This window comes from Aotus nancymaae, unplaced genomic scaffold, assembly GCF_030222135.1.
Source record: "Aotus nancymaae isolate 86718 unplaced genomic scaffold, 86718_ANA_hifiasm-v0.15.2.pri h1tg000014l, whole genome shotgun sequence".
Classification (NCBI taxonomy): Eukaryota; Metazoa; Chordata; class Mammalia; order Primates; family Aotidae; genus Aotus; species Aotus nancymaae.
The window spans coordinates 32,189,323-32,207,377 of record NW_026988425.1 but is presented as its reverse complement, the minus strand read 5'-3'; the positions used below and the strand labels follow the sequence as shown (position 1 = coordinate 32,207,377).

Here is an 18,055-nt window from a genome sequence, read left to right as displayed (position 1 = left end):
ATTTGAAAGCCAAAGTACTAAGGATGCAGCATTATTTTATTTTAAATGTACTTTACATGTTCTTTACAAGTAACACAACTTTCTTTAACGAAATAAAATCCAAAAAAAATCCAGTCTCTGAAATTCATTGGAGAAATTCTGACCCACTTTTAAAAACTAGGCTCTAATTTTATGTTTGCAAAACTACACTTGCAGCTGTATCTTTGCAAACACAAATTGGACACAGAACATTGCAATTACTTAATTTGTGTATACAACGGTGGGTTTTGCATGGAGAGACAGTTACACACCATAGAACGGTGACAGTTTAGAGCTGAAGAAAAGCTAGTCCTTTGTATTTTAAAGCCAGAGTAATGAAAATTTCCAAGAGACGTTCCTGATGTAGTGTGACAAGCAGAACAATACTTGATGGTAACAACATTCTCCTCCTCAAATAGGGGATGAGAAAGGGTGGCTGTAATTATTGAGACTCTGTGATTTGTCAATAAGGACTAGTACGTTCCATACCCAGATAATGACAATGAATTCAGCCTCTAAATTTAGCCTATAGGAAAACACTGTTTGTCCGCATGTAACAACAAAATCCTGAGAATGGGAAGGCTCCTTGCAGTGGGGGTTCAAATCCCTGGCTGCACAACAGAGGAAGCACCAGGAAGACGAGGGACCTCGCCAAGGGCTTTCTCTGCCCAAGTCTGCTGTGCTTGGCCACAGTCAGGACCCTGCATTCCTCCTTTGGAACCAGAAAGATGCTGCCTGCAACAATGGAGATTACTACAAGGTGGATCCATTTCAGAGGAATTGGTCTCTGCTCTCTAACAGTACACTGGAAGGTAACTGGGGCCCTTTCAACAAATTTATATCCTCAAATATTTTTCACCTTTTTTCTATCTTATTTTCTAACAAAAGAGTTATAACAGATTCTAGAAAGGGTATAAAATTGCTACATTGCGTTATGATAAACTACAAATAACCTGCCAGGACACAAATAGCTTTGATTATTTTAATGTAAATATCCCTTTTTTTTTCACCTTAAAATTGAGTCAGCTCAATTTTTTTAAATCTACTTTAAAGCCTAAAAGTCTACTTACACTGGGAACAGGATCGCCTCTGTCCATGTACAAAAGATGCATTTTTAAAAGTCAGCAAAGAGCTATGTTAGAGGAGGAGCCCCAGACATAAAGTAAAATCAACAGTCTTCATATACCAAGATGATAAACCTGCAAGAGACCACCCTTTTTGTTGTTACTTGGCAAAGCAATTGGTATGCATTATTGTTCATGTGTTTTGCTTATGTGTAATAGCTTTTAAAGAATCACAGAAGTCAGGTATGTCCACAAGGGTAAAAGAATGCACTGAGCTAGTAAATCAAGAAAAGCAGCCATTAAAAGGAAACTATAACCAAATAGGAATTTCTAAAGCAGCTAGAGCGTTTTGGACCAAAATATATGTTTACTCACTCTCTCAAACATATACTCTCTCTCTTTCCCTTGCTTTGATAAGATTATTTCCCACCACATCTCCACCCCTCAAAAAATGGCACCACCATCTTGGAACACTTGCATGGTATTGAGATTCAACAATACAGAAGAGACTTCCATTAAATCACAGCCGTATAAACATAGATTTCCTCTAAAATACCCACTAAAATGAAATAAATAAAAATTTTAAGGCATAAACCTACAAGTCTAAAGAGTAGAGAAAGGAAATAGCGGATGAGAAATATCAACAAAATGCGGGAAGTTGGGAAGGGGTAACTGACTCAATAGAGCTGAAAAACTACAACCTACAACCAAAGTGTACACAGGAGGGTGGCAGGAACTCCAACAAGAAGCAAAGCCACTCCAGTTCAGAGGCTCTAGAACTGGAGTCACCATTAGCTCTGGAGGTGGGGGATGCAGTGGCACTGAAAGTAGCAAGATCAGTTGAAAGTCTGTATAAAGAGCTCTCCTAATTATTTTTATGTAAATATCCCATTTTTCACCCTTAAATTGAGTCAGATCTCCTTCCTAACCTTATACAGAGAAGAAAGTGCCCCATCCCATCTAGGTAAAAGGCAGTAGTTTTATTGTCTGAAGATACTGAAGCAAAGAAGATTTGAACAGGAAGATACCAGGCACAGCTCAAGACTGGGTGAAGCATAAAACTGAAAATTGTGTTTAAGTAATAAGTCTGCAGTCCTAAAAGTAAGACTCTTACTCCCTAGGCCCCCAGAATATAGGGCAGCCTTATGGCCCTCAAGAAGGGATTTGGAGGAGAATTTTGAAACTGACCAACCTAACATAAGCAACTTCCAGATATTCATATTTGGTATAACCTTTTGAAAAACAAGCTTGATACATTATTATAAAGTTCACTACTATAACAAGTTCCACTCATACACAGAGAGCTTCTGGAGAACTCCATAGTGGCTCACACTTAAATACAAACAGACAGCAAAGGATTACCAAAAGTTTAAGAAATGTTTATAATACAAAAGAGAAAGAGATCAAAATTAATAGAAAAAAAGAAAGACACTATGCAGAAAGTAAAAGAAAATTAAAAAAACAAACATCTCTTTTTTTCCTTCTGATTTACTTCTCAGAGAAAAATACCTTATCTCAACAAATGTAATATACCTGCAATTGTGAGAAGCACATTTTTTTCTAAGTTGCCCTTAGAAAGAAAAAATTATACTTATTAAATTATGACAGTCACCAATTATAAAATGAATCTCAACTTTGGATAAGTAAAAATATTTTTTAAAAGTATATTCTACAACTGATGAAAGCATGTACTCAGAAAGATAAAATATTGTATACAGGAAATGAGACAAGGTGCTATGTTTTAAGAGGGGAGCATAGAAAACAAGAGAGAACTCTTGGAAATTAAAAATATGATAGCAAAAATTTTAAATTCAATAAACAGGCTGGAAGATAAAGTTGAGTCAATTTCTCAGAAAGTAAAAGAAAAAGGAAGAGTCAGAAAATAGGAGAAAAAAAATTAGAGAATCAACTGAAAAGAGCCAACATCTCATTTTAAAGTTCCAGAAAAAGCAAGCAAAAAGTACTCAGAACAGTGATGTAAAAACCCATCATTGTGAAATTTCAAAACACCCATGAGTCCAATTGTCTGCCTATTTCACCCCCTTCAATTCATTCCCCTCCCTTCATCTGCTTTGCTCTGCTCAATATCATATGAAAATGACTCCTCCAGGTGCCTTTCCCTGTCAGCTGACAGCTATTTGATTCAGGCAAGAAGAAGCACTGGTGGGAGACCAGTGCCAGAAAGAAGAAAAAAGCAAGGATATTTTTCCCACTTTCTCTTTGCCTTGAGCAGGATTTCTAGAAGAAGCTGCATTTACTCCATCATTTTAGCTCCCATAGGCAACCCTAACTTTGAGTCTTGGGAAAACTATCTCTTCCTTGGTGTTTCCAGCTCTACAGGTGGTAATGGCTTTCTGTTGTTGCTAATCTCTGACTTGCCTTATTCTTCCACTTGTCATTTCAACTCTTTCTACCCCTTAAAGATAATTCCTCATATAAAATCCCTGTTGAATCACCTGGCGTAGGTTCTATTTTCCTGACTAGATCCTGACTGATACAATCAACAATATGGGGAAAATACTAAAAGCTTCTAGAGATGGAGAAAAAGAAAGCATGAAAAAGATAAAGGATAAGAATAGTAACACCAAAAGCTACAAAACAGTACAGTAATAGCATCAAAATTTTGAGGGAAAATAATCTTCAAAGAAAATTTTATACCCAGCTAAACTGTCAATTAAATGTAAGACTAAAACAAAATGTTTCTGATACTCAAAGTCGCGAAAGATTTTCCACTGGGTGTGGTGGCACATGCCTGTAGTCCCAGCTACTCGGGAGACTGAGGTAGGAGGATTGCTTGAGCCCAGGAGTTCTGGGCTGTAATTTACTATGCCGATCGGGTGTCCACACTAAGTTCAACATCAATATGGTCACCTCCTGGGATCAGGGACCACCAGATTGCCTAAGGAGGGGTGAACCAGCCCAGGTTGGAAATGGAGCAGGCCAAAACTCCTGTGCTGATCAGTAGTGGGATCACGCCTATGAATAGCCAATGCACTCCAGCCTGAGCAACATAGCGAGACCCCATCTCTAAAAAAAAAAAATGGCCGAGGCAGGTGGATCATGAGGTCAAGAGATCAAGACCATCCTGGTCAACATGGTGAAACCCTGTCTCTATTAAAAATACAAAAAATTAGCTGGGCATGGTGGCGTGTGTCTGTAATCCCAGCTACTCAGGAGGCTGAGGCAGGAGAACTGCCTGAACCCAGGAGGCGGAGGTTGTGGTGAGCCAAGATCACGCCATTGCACTCCAGCCTGGGTGACAAGAGCGAAACTCTGTCTCAAAAAAAAAAAAATAAAATAAAATAAAAAATAAAAATAAAAGATTTTCCTGCCAGACATGATGGCTCACACCTGTAATCCCAGAACTTTGGGAGGCCAAGGTGGTTGTATTGCTTGAGCCCAGGAATTTAAGACCAGCTTGGGCAACATGATGAAACCTTGTCTCTACTAAAAATACAAGAAGCTCTCAAGTGTCAGTGGGGCTCTAGCTATGGAGAGCATGCCTATAGTCCTAGCTACACAGAAGGTTGAGGTGGAAGGATCTCTTGAGCCCAGGAGATGGATGTTGCAGTGAACCAAGATGGCACCATTGCTCTCCAGCCTGGATGACAGAGTGAGACCCCATCTCAAAAAAAACAAAAAAATTTGATGTATGCCTCCTATCTTCTTCAAAACCAAGGGTAAATTTAAGAAAGAAGATTTGATACCTAAAAAAAGATATGTAAGAGAGAACTGAAGAACATTTCCAGGTGGTATTGGAGGAAGAAATTACTCTAGAGCAGGAAGATAAAGGGTTAAAAATTAACATTATCTAAAATGTTTGGCTGAGAGAATGAAAATGAAACAGTAAGAACTACACAGAAGCAAAAAAAAAACTAAGACAATTGGTAAGCCCAGAGGAAACAAAAAGCTGTACTGGAAAGGATATGTAATTAGAGAATATTATATGGTTCTACTATAAATATTTATATGGATATAATAACAAAAGCTCTGAATTTTTTTAGCTTTTCTTCACATTTTATTTTGTGAATGCATTTTTAACCAGAAACTATGCTATAAAATATTGGGAAGATAGAAGGAAAAGGAAGAACTGGCAGAGAAAGAGTATGTAAAGAGCTAGCTAAATCTTTTTCCACTTTAGGAATTCAACAGATAATATCAAAATTTTTACTATCAAAAACAGCAATATGAATAATCAATTTTACAAACTTGGAGAGAAACAGCAGAATAGCAGACAAAACATTAATGATGATGATCTCTAGGGAAATGGGAGTTAGAAGTAAAGAAGAGCAGAAAAGGAGATTCACGCTTACCTATAACTCTTTAGTACTATGAATATATTTTTTAATTCAGTGTGGGTTTTTTTTAACTTCATTATATCAGGCCCTTTCGATCTAGAAATTTGTGTATTATTTTGACTTAAATAACAAGAATATGAGGGAAGGAATGTGAACTTCACCCAAAGACAGAACCAACTGTTAAAGGGCCAGTCAGTGAATGGGTCTCAGAAGTTCCAAACACAATCAGGAGAGTGGGTCAAGCCAGAAGTGGGATTTACAGGGCAGAAAAGCCAAATTAGCTGACTGAGGGGAAAATGTGTCTCCAACACTGACTTAGTCTAACATGGGAAATAGTAGCAGGGACAAATTTAAGTCTACTGTTAAAAGCATAATGCAAAAACACTGGGAATTGAAAAGACTGAACTGTCTCCATACTCCAGAATAAATGAATGAATATGTCTAATGGTTTTTATCATGTAAAATAAGGTAGAATTTGAGCATTTAGGTCTTTCTTTAGTTTATTCCAAGGGAGTGATTTTTCAGTGCAACCTGACATACACAATGTTGTAGTACCCTATCCATGTGAATAAACAGGACTCAGAACAGTAACTGGATGAATGGAATTTTGACAAGCCATGGTCTAGTTCAATGATTTTCTGCTTTTTGCACTCTGACCCCCATTAAGAATCAGATGATGGGTGACGACCCTTCTCTCCAAAAGTATATACATGTGCACTTACACACAACATTTTGTATATAATTAGAAAGATTTAACACATCCTACGTCAAGAAACCCTCATCCACCTAATAAACTCATGAAAACATGAATGAACTTGAAAGATATCTCTTACTAAACAAAGTGAACTCACTGTTTAATTTCAATTCTCTAGAAACGAATATTTTCACATATGTACTACATTTGATCTGCTACAAGATAAACTGTCCAGACTCCTGTGATTATCACCAGCATGTTGGAGTGCTTTACACTAAGGTATGTGGTGTTTTATGTGCATGCTGGCATAGGAATGCAGCTCTCATGGGCCCCTCAAGCTTACAGCCATGGATATTTATATACTTGCTCAAGTATTTTTAGGGAGTGAGGATCCCACCCCAGATGGGACCACTCATTGTCCAGGATCAGGCTCACACCCATACTTCCTGGAGCACTCAGTAAACAGTATCTGATAATCAAGGGAATGATGGTTTACACTACAGAAAAAAATAGGAAAAACAGGTCATTGAGGATGAAGCGGAGATGAAGTCCTAGCCAGACTTTGTCAAGTGTCTGAAAGAGGAAAGAGAAACCAGTATCTTACAAATGTGTATTTGGGCAGGTGGGGAGCAGGGAAAGGAAGGAAATATGTCAGCCTGTGTTGTCTGCCAGGCTCACTTGTAAAGCCTGAGACACATAATATTCAGGTCATGGGTTTGCCCTTTTATGGGGTACATTGTTGTTAAAAGGGTCAGACTGATGTAGTGGAAAAAGAAAGTCACTGACCCAGGCAGGAGTCAGGGGATGCAACTAATCTTGGCTTGGCCACCACACAGTGCATTCTAAAACCAAATACCAGTGCTCTGGAATTGGAACTGCTTGTAGGCAGAGGCCAAGCACCTCCATTAAGATGCCCTTGAGTCAGGGCCACTGCACATATGGGCAACCCAATAGAAACCACCAGAAAAGGCCAGGCAGGCACTTGGCAAAAACTTGTCTGAGCCATATCTAGAGCCCCACTGACACTTGAGAGCCTCTGCAGCTGGGCTTTACTTCTCACTTTAGATTTCAGATGACCTCCAGATGGTCCTCAGAACCCCCACTGTGAAACCCCGTTATTAACCCCACACTATCTCCCATGGTAGAAGTGAAACTGAATACTTACTTGGCTTTGTGTGCCCAATAAAGTCTAAGCACAGGACCCCACCACCAGCCAACATCACTGTACTGACTGCAATATACTGGTTACATTTGGAAAGGCCACCCCACCTTTCTCAGCCTCAGTTTCCACCACTGTACAGGAAGTCGGTTTGATTTGATGTCCTTTCTATTCAATAATCACAAAAATAATAAGCATAATAATAATAACAGGTACTTTGGCCACTTCCTACGTGTCATGTACACAGTAAGGGAATGCAAGAGTGGGCAGAAACAAAAGTAGTTCCTGCTGTCGTAGAGTTTACTAGAGGAGAAAAAGTTTAATCAGAAAATCCCACATATCGGTGTATAATTACAATCTGAGAAATGTGCTGTGATGGAAAAGGACAGAGTGCCATGAGATAGTCTGGAGTGTCAGGAAAGCCTGTCCTGAGGAAGTGGTGTTTGAGTTACAGTCTGAAGAATGGATAAGAGTTCTGGATGCAGTAGGCACACAAGAGTGTCATACACATCATCCTGGGATACAAGAAACAAGAGTAAGAGAAATGACAGCTATCATCCGATGAATGCTTACCAAGTATTCAACATGGTAGGTATGCATTATTGGTAAGAACCAATGAAGGCATACCATCCAATGAATGCGTGGCATTGTGGTGAATATTATTTTTATACAATTCTTGAGTTACTTCAACAACTTTGTCAGTTAAAAATTGTTATCCCCATTTGATAGCCAATAAGCTAACACACTAAGTCTCAGAAAGGTGCCCAAGATAAGAATTGTAAGAGGCAGCCAGGTTTATGAAATCCCAAGCCTGCATATGTAACCACTGGGCTATACTGCCTCCAGTGGTGGCCACTGGGCCTCATTAAAACATAATGCATCAGAATGGAATAGATTTCCCCTAGGTTCACTAGTAAAAGGACAAATGCATTTTTGAATATTATATTACCCATAGGAATGGTGGGGACACTGTCATAAGACACACATACTCTCAGCATTTAGATCATAAAAAAAAATACATCTACTAATAACTAGACAATTATAGTATATGCAACACTTACAGCCCCAGTGATAGACCAGCCCTAAACAACCCTATTTTCTATCATTCCACACACATGTACCACCCAAGGTGAGGGAAACAGGAATGGACACTGGACCCAGAGAAGCTAATTTACAAGCTGCTAATAGCACTTGAGACGAACCAGCCTGAAAATTTCTGCCAAGGCAGGCATGTGTAGTTTCAACCATAAGTATATTCTCCAAAATATGAACTAGGAAATAGAACACTCAGTCTTGAGGTAGAGAGGATCCAAAGTTATTCTAGGAGTGCAGAAATGGTTACAATCAGAAACATCTACTAATGCAACTCACATCACAACTTTATAACAGAATAAAGAAAAACTGAGTGTCACAATATGTGTAAGAATAGGCATTCGATAAAATTCAAACACTCAAATTGACACAGATAATAAAATTGCATAGAACTTAATACACACACACACACACACAAAGAGTATAGGTAAAACTGGGGAAATCTGAGCATAATAATTGCATTTATCCATGTCAATATCCTGGTTGTGATCTTATAATTTTCCAAAATGTCCCCATTGTGGGTAACTGGGGAATGTATACAAGGAATCTCTCTGTATCACATCTTAAAACTGCATGTAAATGCGCAATTATCTCTATTAGAAAGTCAATTAAAAAGAGAGAGGGCAAGAGATGGAGAGGGAAGAGATCAATTTTACAGAAACAAAATTGCATTAATCCATCAAAATTTAGTAAGTTAACGAGAGAGATCCAAGATGGCTGATGATTAGCAGCTCGGGCACGTACCTCCCAGTGAAAGCGCAAAGAACGAGAGGACGCCACACTTTCAGACGAATATTAGTTGCTCACGGACAAGGAGATTCCCAGTGGAGAAGCTCCACGGGTCACCAGGGCGACTCTTGTGGCCGGCGTGGCGGTTTTGCTGGTGCCTTAGCACGCCAGTTCTTGGTGCAGAGTCCGGAGATTCCCGGGCAGAAAAGCACCATCAATCTGAACACCGCTGTTTTGGCCGGCTCAGTGGATTGCTCAGATTTCGGCACAGGGAATCAACAAGTTGGACGTCAGAGACCCAGTTAGAAAGTCGGTAATTATAAAGACGACAGACGGACAAATATATAATGAAGGGAAGAAACCAGCGTAAAAAGGTAGAGAATACTCAAAATCAGAATGCCTCTCCCTCTACAGGGGATTGCAATTCCTCATCAGTAACGGAACAAGGCTTAATAGATTACACGTGTGTTCCAATAACAGAAGCAGGTTTCAAAACGTGGGTGATAAGAAACTTCTGTGAATTAAAAGAACTTGTTCTAACCCAATGCAAAGAAACTAAGAACCTTGAAAAAAGGTTTGACGAAATGTTAACGAGAATGGACAATTTAGAGAAGAATATAAGTGAATTGATGGAGCTGAAAAACACAACACGAGAACTTCGCGAAGCATGCACAAGTTTAAACAGTCGAATTGATCAAGCAGAAGGAAGGATATCAGAAGTCGAGGACCAGCTCAGTGAAATGAAACGAGAAGACAAGAATGCAGAAAAAAGAATGAAAAGGAATGAGCAAAGTCTCCAGGAAATATGGGACTATGTGAAAAGACCTAATTTACGTTTGATAGGTGTACCTGAATGTGATGAAGAGAATGAATCCAAGTTGGAAAATACTCTTCAGGATATCATTCAGGAAAATTTTCCCAACCTGGCAAGGCAGGGTAATATTCAACTCCAGGTAATACAGAGAACACCACAAAGATATTCTTCAAGAAGACCAACCCCAAGGCACATAATCGCCAGATTTATTAGGGTTGAAATGAAGGAGAAAATACTAAGGGCAGCCAGAGAGAAAGGTCAGGTTACCCATAAAGGGAAACCTATCAGACTTACAGCAGATCTCTCAGCAGAAACCCTACAAGCCAGAAAAGAGTGGGGACCAATATTTAACATCCTTAAAGAAAAGAACTTTCAACCCAGAATTTCCTATCCAGCCAAACTAAGCTTTATGAGCGAAGGAAAAATTAAATCTTTTGCGAACAAACAAGTACTTAGAGAGTTCACCACCACCAGGCCTGCTTTACAAGAGCTTCTGAAAGAAGCACTATACATATAAAGGAACAACCAATATCAGCCTTTCCAAAAATATATCAAAAAGCAAAGAACTTTAACACAATAAAAAATTTACATCAACTAATGGGCAAAACAGCCAGCTAGCATCAAACGCCGGTATTAAACTTATATATATTTTAATTGGATAAAAAGCCAAAACCCATCGGTATGCTGCATCCGGGCCCATCTTACATGCAACAATACACAAAGACTCAGAGAGAAGGAGGAAGATTTACCAATCAAACAGAGAGTAAAAATAAACTAATAAACAAAAAGCAGGAGATGCAATTCTCGCCTCTGATAAAGTTGACTTTAAAGCAACAAAGATCAAAAGAGGTGAGGAATGACATTACATAACGGCAAAAGGATTAATGCAACAAGAAGAGCTAACGATTCTATAGATCAATGAGATAGAAAATTAACAAGGATATTCAGAACTTGAACTCAGACCCGGAACAAGTAAACTTAATAAACATTTATAGAACTCTCCACTTCAAATACACAAAACATACATTACCACCTCACACCTATTCCAAAGGTGACTCTATAATTGGAAGTAAATCACTCCTCAGTAATCGCATAGCATCATAGGTTTAAATTAAATATTGGTTGGCTGTTTGTTTGTTATCTTCTTCCCTTATTCCTTCCTGACTACATCATTAATTATAATTATCAGTATAAAAGAGGTTTTCAATACCCATTACTAAATTGCATTCTAACCTGGGCAAGAAAGCAATACTCCCATTCTCTCTCCCTCTTTCTTTTCCTTCTCCCTCCTCCCCATTCTCTCTCTCTCTCTCTCTCTTCCTTTTTCCTCCTTCCTATTCTCTCTCTCTTTCTAAAAAAAAAAAAAAAAAAAAAAAAAAAAAAAAAAATTTAGTAAGTTAAAAATATGGAACGTTAATTTTACTAAAAACATTATTGCTACTCTATTCTCCAAATGCTTCAGTATAGTCCGTAAATATTTTAAAGTTTCAAATTTTTTATTTTCAGAAGATCATAACCTTTCCAAGGATACTGACAACATGGTAATATGATGAATGCAATACTAGCATATATGAAATAGAGTCAGGGGTATCATACGATATGTAATGCCTAAAGTAAAAAACTCATGTCCAAAGATTTTCCTTAACCTACATTACACAAACCTTGATGCTTGATGTGCTATTTTTGTTCCAGTTATCATATTAGAAGGAATCATTGTGCCAATGAAAAAAACCTTCACTAACAAGAGAGAAAAGGGAATTTCCACAATCTAATGACTGTCCCCCAAACCCCACAGCAAGCATCATGCTTAAGTGGTGATGTGAGCAGATATGAACTCTGTTATATGCTCTTTACATTAAAGTTAAGATGCCCACTATCACTGCTTATAATTAATACAGTATTGGGATCCCACCCGGGGCCATTTACAGTTTTAATTTAATTAATTATATTTAATTTTAATTCAATATACTTAATACTTAAATTCAATTAAGCACATATTTTATTATACTTTTTTAAAGTTACTTTATTTACTTATTTTTTTAGAGATGAGGTCTTGATATATTACCCAGTCTGGGCTCGAACTCCTGTACTCAAGCGATCCTCCCACCTCAGCTTCCCAAGTACCTGGGAATATAGGCATGTACCACCAGGCCCGGCTTCTTAAGTACACTTTCAATTAAGCATACTTAAAAGTAGAAGAATTAAAAAGAGACAAAATTGTCACTATTCCTAGGTCATGTGATTCTTTAGAAAACGCATGGTAAATTTTAGAACAAATAGGAGTTCACCAAAGTCGCCAGATTCAAGATGGATAGCAGAGAACGAAGAGCTCATGATGGACATCATGAACTGGAGTTTTAAGTAAGCAGATAAGACAACTCATTAGCACAAATAAGAGAAGTGAAAAGACTGAGCCTACAGAGAAGACTGCAGACCCCTGCAGACCCTCCCACCACACTAGATCAAGGACTAGTCTCTGGGAACCCAGCCACACAGGTGCTGGCTCTTTGGCTCCCATAGTTCCTTCCCATGATACTCACCAGGACCACCTGTCTAACCTAACCTGATAAACATCTGCAACTGGTACTCACAAGAGCCCAGCTCAGCCAGGAGTGGTGATGTGCACCTATAATGCCACCTACTCCAAAGTCTAAGGCAGGAGGATCACTCGAGCCTGGGAGCAGCCTGAGCAACACGGGGAGACCTCATCTCAAAAAAAAAAAAAAGGGCCCACTAAAACCTACATACATACATACAAAAGATGGACATACATTCAGAATTGGAATAAGGTATAGTTAACTCTAACTTCTACTTAAAATTCTAATTTTTATTTATTTATAAAGTCAGTTTTAATAGGCCCACGATCAGAGAGAAGCAGTGTGGTAATCTAGGGCTGGAAATAATCTCTAAAGTGCTCTTAATTTGTTTTGGAATATGCTATAAATCTTTGTAGGACGTATACCTTTCCAGTGAGATTTTGCTTAGACTACCATTAAATTAGATTTAATGTTATGAACACAGAGTAACAGATAACCAAGAAGAATTACCCGGTAGTGGGATGTCAACTTTTTCTTTGAGACATGGTCTTACTCTGCCACCCAAGCTGGAGTGCAGTGGTACAATCACGGCTCACTGCAGCCTCGACCACCCTGGGTTCAGGTGATGCTCCTACCTCAGCCTCCCAAGTAGCTGGGACGACAAGTCCATGCCACCATGCCTGGCTAATTTTTGGGTTTTTTTGTAGAGATGAGGTTTCACCATGTTGCCCAAGTTGGTCTTCATCTCCTGAGCTCAAGCAATCTCCCACCTCAGGCTCCCAGAGTGCTGGGATTACAGACGTCAGCCACCACTCCTGGCTGGGATGCCCACTTTTGCCCAATGAGAGGAAACCAGACAACATGGAACCATTGTTGAGTTTTTGAGCCACAAAATTAATATGAACCTAATAAAGAAAAATAATATACAGAGGCATATGTAAAACAGTTTGATGTTTTCAATAATGGCCCAGGCTACCTTTAGAAGCACTACTGAAAAAAGTTCAGTACCTTTTGTGTTCTTTCATATTCCTGAGACAAAGGATTTAGATGATGACAACAATATCATATGTTTCCTTAAATGTAGGCAAAAACCCTACTTCTTTCGTCATTCAGAACATGCTGTCCAATGTGGTAGCCCCTAGTCATGTGTGGCTATGGAACACTTGAACAAGGGCTTCACACACCGTAAGTGCAAAATCACACTGGATTTCCAAGACTTAGTATAAGAAATATATTAAAATCCCTTTAATAATTTTTAATTGATAACATGTTTAAATGCTATTATGTTTATATTGTGTTAATTAGAATATATTACTAAGATTTCACCTGTTTTTTTCACTTTTTCAAATGTGTCTACTAGAACATTTTAAATTATATATGTGGCTCACTTTTTTGGCTCATATTGTATAACTGCCAGACAGCACTGATTTAAAAAGTCAAAAGGTATTTTAAATGATATGAGTATCGTATATGTAACACTTAAAACATTAATAAATATGTTTATAAGACCCTTTGTATGTCATTTGATAACAAATTCCTATAAAGACAGGTATAACCTTGCAACAATGGTACAAAAGAGGTACCATGTATTTCGTTCTAACTTTCTGACAGTGATAGCGCTAAATGCTTCAGGTAAATGATCTGAAATCTAACAAGAAAAAGTAATTTGGATCAGGGAAACGGAGCAACTTTTTCAAGATCACACAGCTCAGAAGTGCTAGATCTAGGCTCTGAAGGCAGCTCTGAGGCCAATGCCAGTACTCTGTGGTACTTCAAGTAGAGAAACTAGGAGAAATCCTGTTTGGAAGTGGCCATCTCTTATGAAGTTGATTATTATCCAGTTTGGGCAGGGACTATCCAAGCCACATGCCCATCATTAAGAAGGTGGTCCTAATTAGCTGGGCATGGTGATATGCACCTGTGGTCCCAGCTACTCAGGAGGCTGAACTGGGAGGATCGCTTGAGCCCAGGAATTTGAGGCTGCAGTGAGCCATGATCACACCACTGCATTCCAGCCTGGGAGACAGGGTGAAATGTTGCCCCCAAAAAAAGAAGAGGAGGAAGAAGGTGCTCCTTTTCAGTTTTCGATGCTGTAGAGTGATTCATTTTGAAGACCAGCTGCTCAGCCTGCTCTGAGAAAGGATTTGCAGGAGTGGCATGTTGGCCATGTGGCAAAGCATGTCAGAGGCAGCCAAAACAATGATGCCAAGTGAGGTGTGGTCAGCCGCCCGTGGCGCCACCTCATAGATGAATCCCTCTGCTTAATCCTCAGTCTGATCTAAGGTTCTGACTCTTGTCCACTCTTGAAATGCACTAGTAACAACAGCACTTATGGGATTTGAGGCCCTGCTGTATGTGAGTAGGAAGCAACTTCCAGCAGAAAGAGACAACAACACCGTCCACAAGCAGACTAGCCAGAAAGCTAAGCCAGGCTGCCAAAAGAAAGAGTCTCCTAAAACCCCAAATATCTGCTGCCACCAAGCTTTGGAAAAATTAGGCATGCAAACCTTTGGCACACCTTCATCCTTCTTCTCCCCCAAAACCCTCTTAGTCAATTATGTGATGGAAGTCTACAGACATTCTACTCAGCACCACCACAAGTGCCCACAAAAAAGCAAATGTCCTTCCTGCAGCAGCTGAAAAAGTGTAAGTGAAGGAAAGAATGATAGTGGGTATATTGGGGAAGGAAGGAAGAAAACCACCCAGAAAGAAAGACAAGCAAAAACAGAAGGCAACAGTGACATCAGACCTGAACCTAGGAATTTTTGAATGGCTCAGAATGGGACACTCTGTCATCTCTGATTTAATTAGAAGACTGTTTTCAGGATGCTGAAGGTCCAGGCTCATAATTAGGCACTTACGTAATCCTCCTCATTGAGCCCTTGTTTCTCAACAGAACTTTTCACCTCCATGGAAAACTTCTCAAACTCAGGTTTCACTGTCCTCAGTAGAGTGACTGTCTGGAGGGATGAGTATGCTTGCTTAGCTTCAAAGTCGTGTTTGTCTCCTCTCTTCCACGAGCCATCTCCTATGGAAGAAATAAAAATATTTATAATTCCAAGCCAGCCACCATAAAGAGGCCATTCTCCCTTTACAACTGCGACGTGTCCCCTGCATGTTAGTTTGGCAACCAGGACGAGAGGTATTGTCATAGTTTTGCACTTAGGTATGATGCTACAATGTCAGGACCATTAAAGGAGAAGGAGGCCCTCTGAACATGTGTTCCTTTGAAATGTGAGCGAGAAAGAAGAGTACCGTTGAGGTCATTGCCTTGTAATAACCATGTAACTGCAATTTTCAGCCCTGCCCCACCCCCAAAATTACAGCACTATAGGAGAAATAATTCAGCTTTTATTCCTTGCCATTCACACTTTTTTTTTTGAGTCGGAGTCTCACTCTATCACCAGGCTGGAGTGCAGTGGCACCATCTCATCTCACCACAACCTCCACCTCCTGGGTTTAAGCGATTCTCCTGCCTCAGCCTCTCAAGTAGCTGGGACTACAGGCATGTGCCCTTACACCCAGCTAATTTTTGTATTTTTAGTAGAGACACCCTGTCTCCGAGGGTTTCACCATGTGGGCCAGGATGGTCTTGATCTCTTGACCTCGTGATCTGCCCGCCTTGGCCTCCCAAAGTGCTGGGATTACAGGCGTGAGCCACCGCGCCCAGTCTACACTTCTTTTTTAACATCTACAAGCAACTGTGAAGGTGAATCAAGTGGCTGGTGTGGTATAATAAACCTGATGTTATATGGGTGTGGGGCAGCAGGTCACAGCAATGCATGACAATAGATATGCACAACTATTAGAAAGTTAGTGCTGTTAAAAGAAAGAAGTTTGAGATTATTGATATTTCTTGAATCTTTTCAGGGTGAATGGTTGCTTAGGTCAACTCAAAGATTTGTATCTCTCTAGTGCTGGCAACATCATAGAAATTATTTATTAGAAAAGTTCCATTAGTGCATTCGTGGTAATGAAATCAAAAATGCTAACATTTATTAAGCATATATAATAATAATAAAAGCTCTATTTGTTGAGTACTTTATATGTATAAAAACATTTACTCCTCACAAGACCCCGTGATATGGGTACTATGATCCTCTCTATTTTACAGATAAGGAAACTGATGCATAGGGAAGCTGGGTAGCCCAGTGTTCACAGGTCTCTCTTTTACAAAAGCAAAGTCAAATTACATGAATAAGCATAATTATTTTTCTCTTCATTATTTTATTTGCAAGAAAACATGTGGCTTCCAGGGCCCCAAAAGACAAGGCGGGCCTCTGACTTTTGACAATGAGCTATTTTTTCTATGAATTGTTGTGATTCCTGGAGATCTCTGAAAACATAAGGAACTCCACTTGCTGGCATCCAATGCCAAAGTCATCTGTTTGCCCAGAGCCCCCGCATCCTTGGCAGAGGCCTCGAACCCAACAGCTAAGCAGTGAGAATATCTCTGGGGTTTGTGGCCGGGACTTTGTGGCACTCACTCTACTCTTCCTGAAGAAGTTCAACAAAGACCTGGTGGCTTTGGAATTTCTATGACAGCCTGAATCAGACAAACATGTATGAACTATGCAAGGTCCTAAGATTGGCAGGGTGGGCATTGTAAATACAGTCTCCACCACATTCAAGAGAGAGGCTGAGGGTGCGACATGTAAATAACTGAGGTTATCACAGGTAGGACCACAGCTTACTATGGCGGGGTGGTACAAAGAAACAACACAGAGTGTAGAGGAGGACGCTCTAACCTGGGGGAAGGCTGCGTGTGAGGAAGAAGCATCAGCCCGGTCCTAACTGTGTGAACAGGATTTTAATAGGAGGAGAGGAGGGTGGAAAGGCATGCTTGGCTGAGCCTACAGCACAGCACAGGCAAAGGTGCAAATGTGTCTGACAGCCAGGAGGCAGCTGGGTGCTTCAGTCTAGAGCCCGAAAAAAGGCAGAGACAAAGAAAATGTTTGCAGAGCCATCTGGATAATCATAATCCTAATAATAGCAACCATTTATTAATTGCTTACATGTGTCAGGGAGCTGTTAAAAGATAAGGAAGACACAGCTGAGGACAGAATTCATTAGGAACTAAATCTGTGCTCAACGAGCACGAGATTAAATTTCAGGCTACCGAGCAAAACTTGACAAAGTCCTCCTCCTCTCCCATGAAACCTCCCAGACACTGTGGAGGCCTCAGTGTGAGCCAAGCCATACCCATGCTCCGGCCAGTGAGCCATCAAGCAGGTAAAACCAGCTGGACGCTCACTCACCAAGACAGCATGGCGTTTGTTAAGGGGCCAAGTCCACTGCCAGGAAGACCCCAAACTCTAAGAATGCTCAGGACATCTTTGTTCAATGGAGGAGCCCATTGCTTGCAGGCATGCAATAAGTAGTTATTGATTCATTTTTAATTGACTCTAAGTATCAAGACTCAGTAGAGGTGATGTCTCAAGCAAAATGGGTATGAGTTTCACAGAGCTGGAAAAAATGTTCTCTCCAGGGGTCTAAGAAGGGAAATGCTTAACTCTGTAGAGTTGTATGCTATGTAATTAGAAAATACAGATAGGAGTAGAAACTGCAACCATCTCAGGGACTGAAATGGGCAAAAACATTTTTTTTAATTTGCAAAGAAGTAAAATCCAGTACAATAAATCTGTCTACC

General features: G+C 39.7%; 1 protein-coding gene across 2 annotated transcripts in view; it reads right to left on the bottom strand.

Moving 5' to 3' along the window:
* NPR3 (natriuretic peptide receptor 3) overlaps positions 1-18,055 on the bottom strand; it is a 62,804-nt gene that overhangs the window by 30,604 nt on the left and 14,145 nt on the right. For both annotated transcript variants that reach the window (XM_012459940.3, XM_012459941.3), the window contains exon 3: positions 15,267-15,433. In XM_012459940.3, the coding sequence (XP_012315363.1) occupies positions 15,267-15,433 (167 nt within the window). The remainder of the gene's footprint in view (positions 1-15,266; positions 15,434-18,055) is intronic.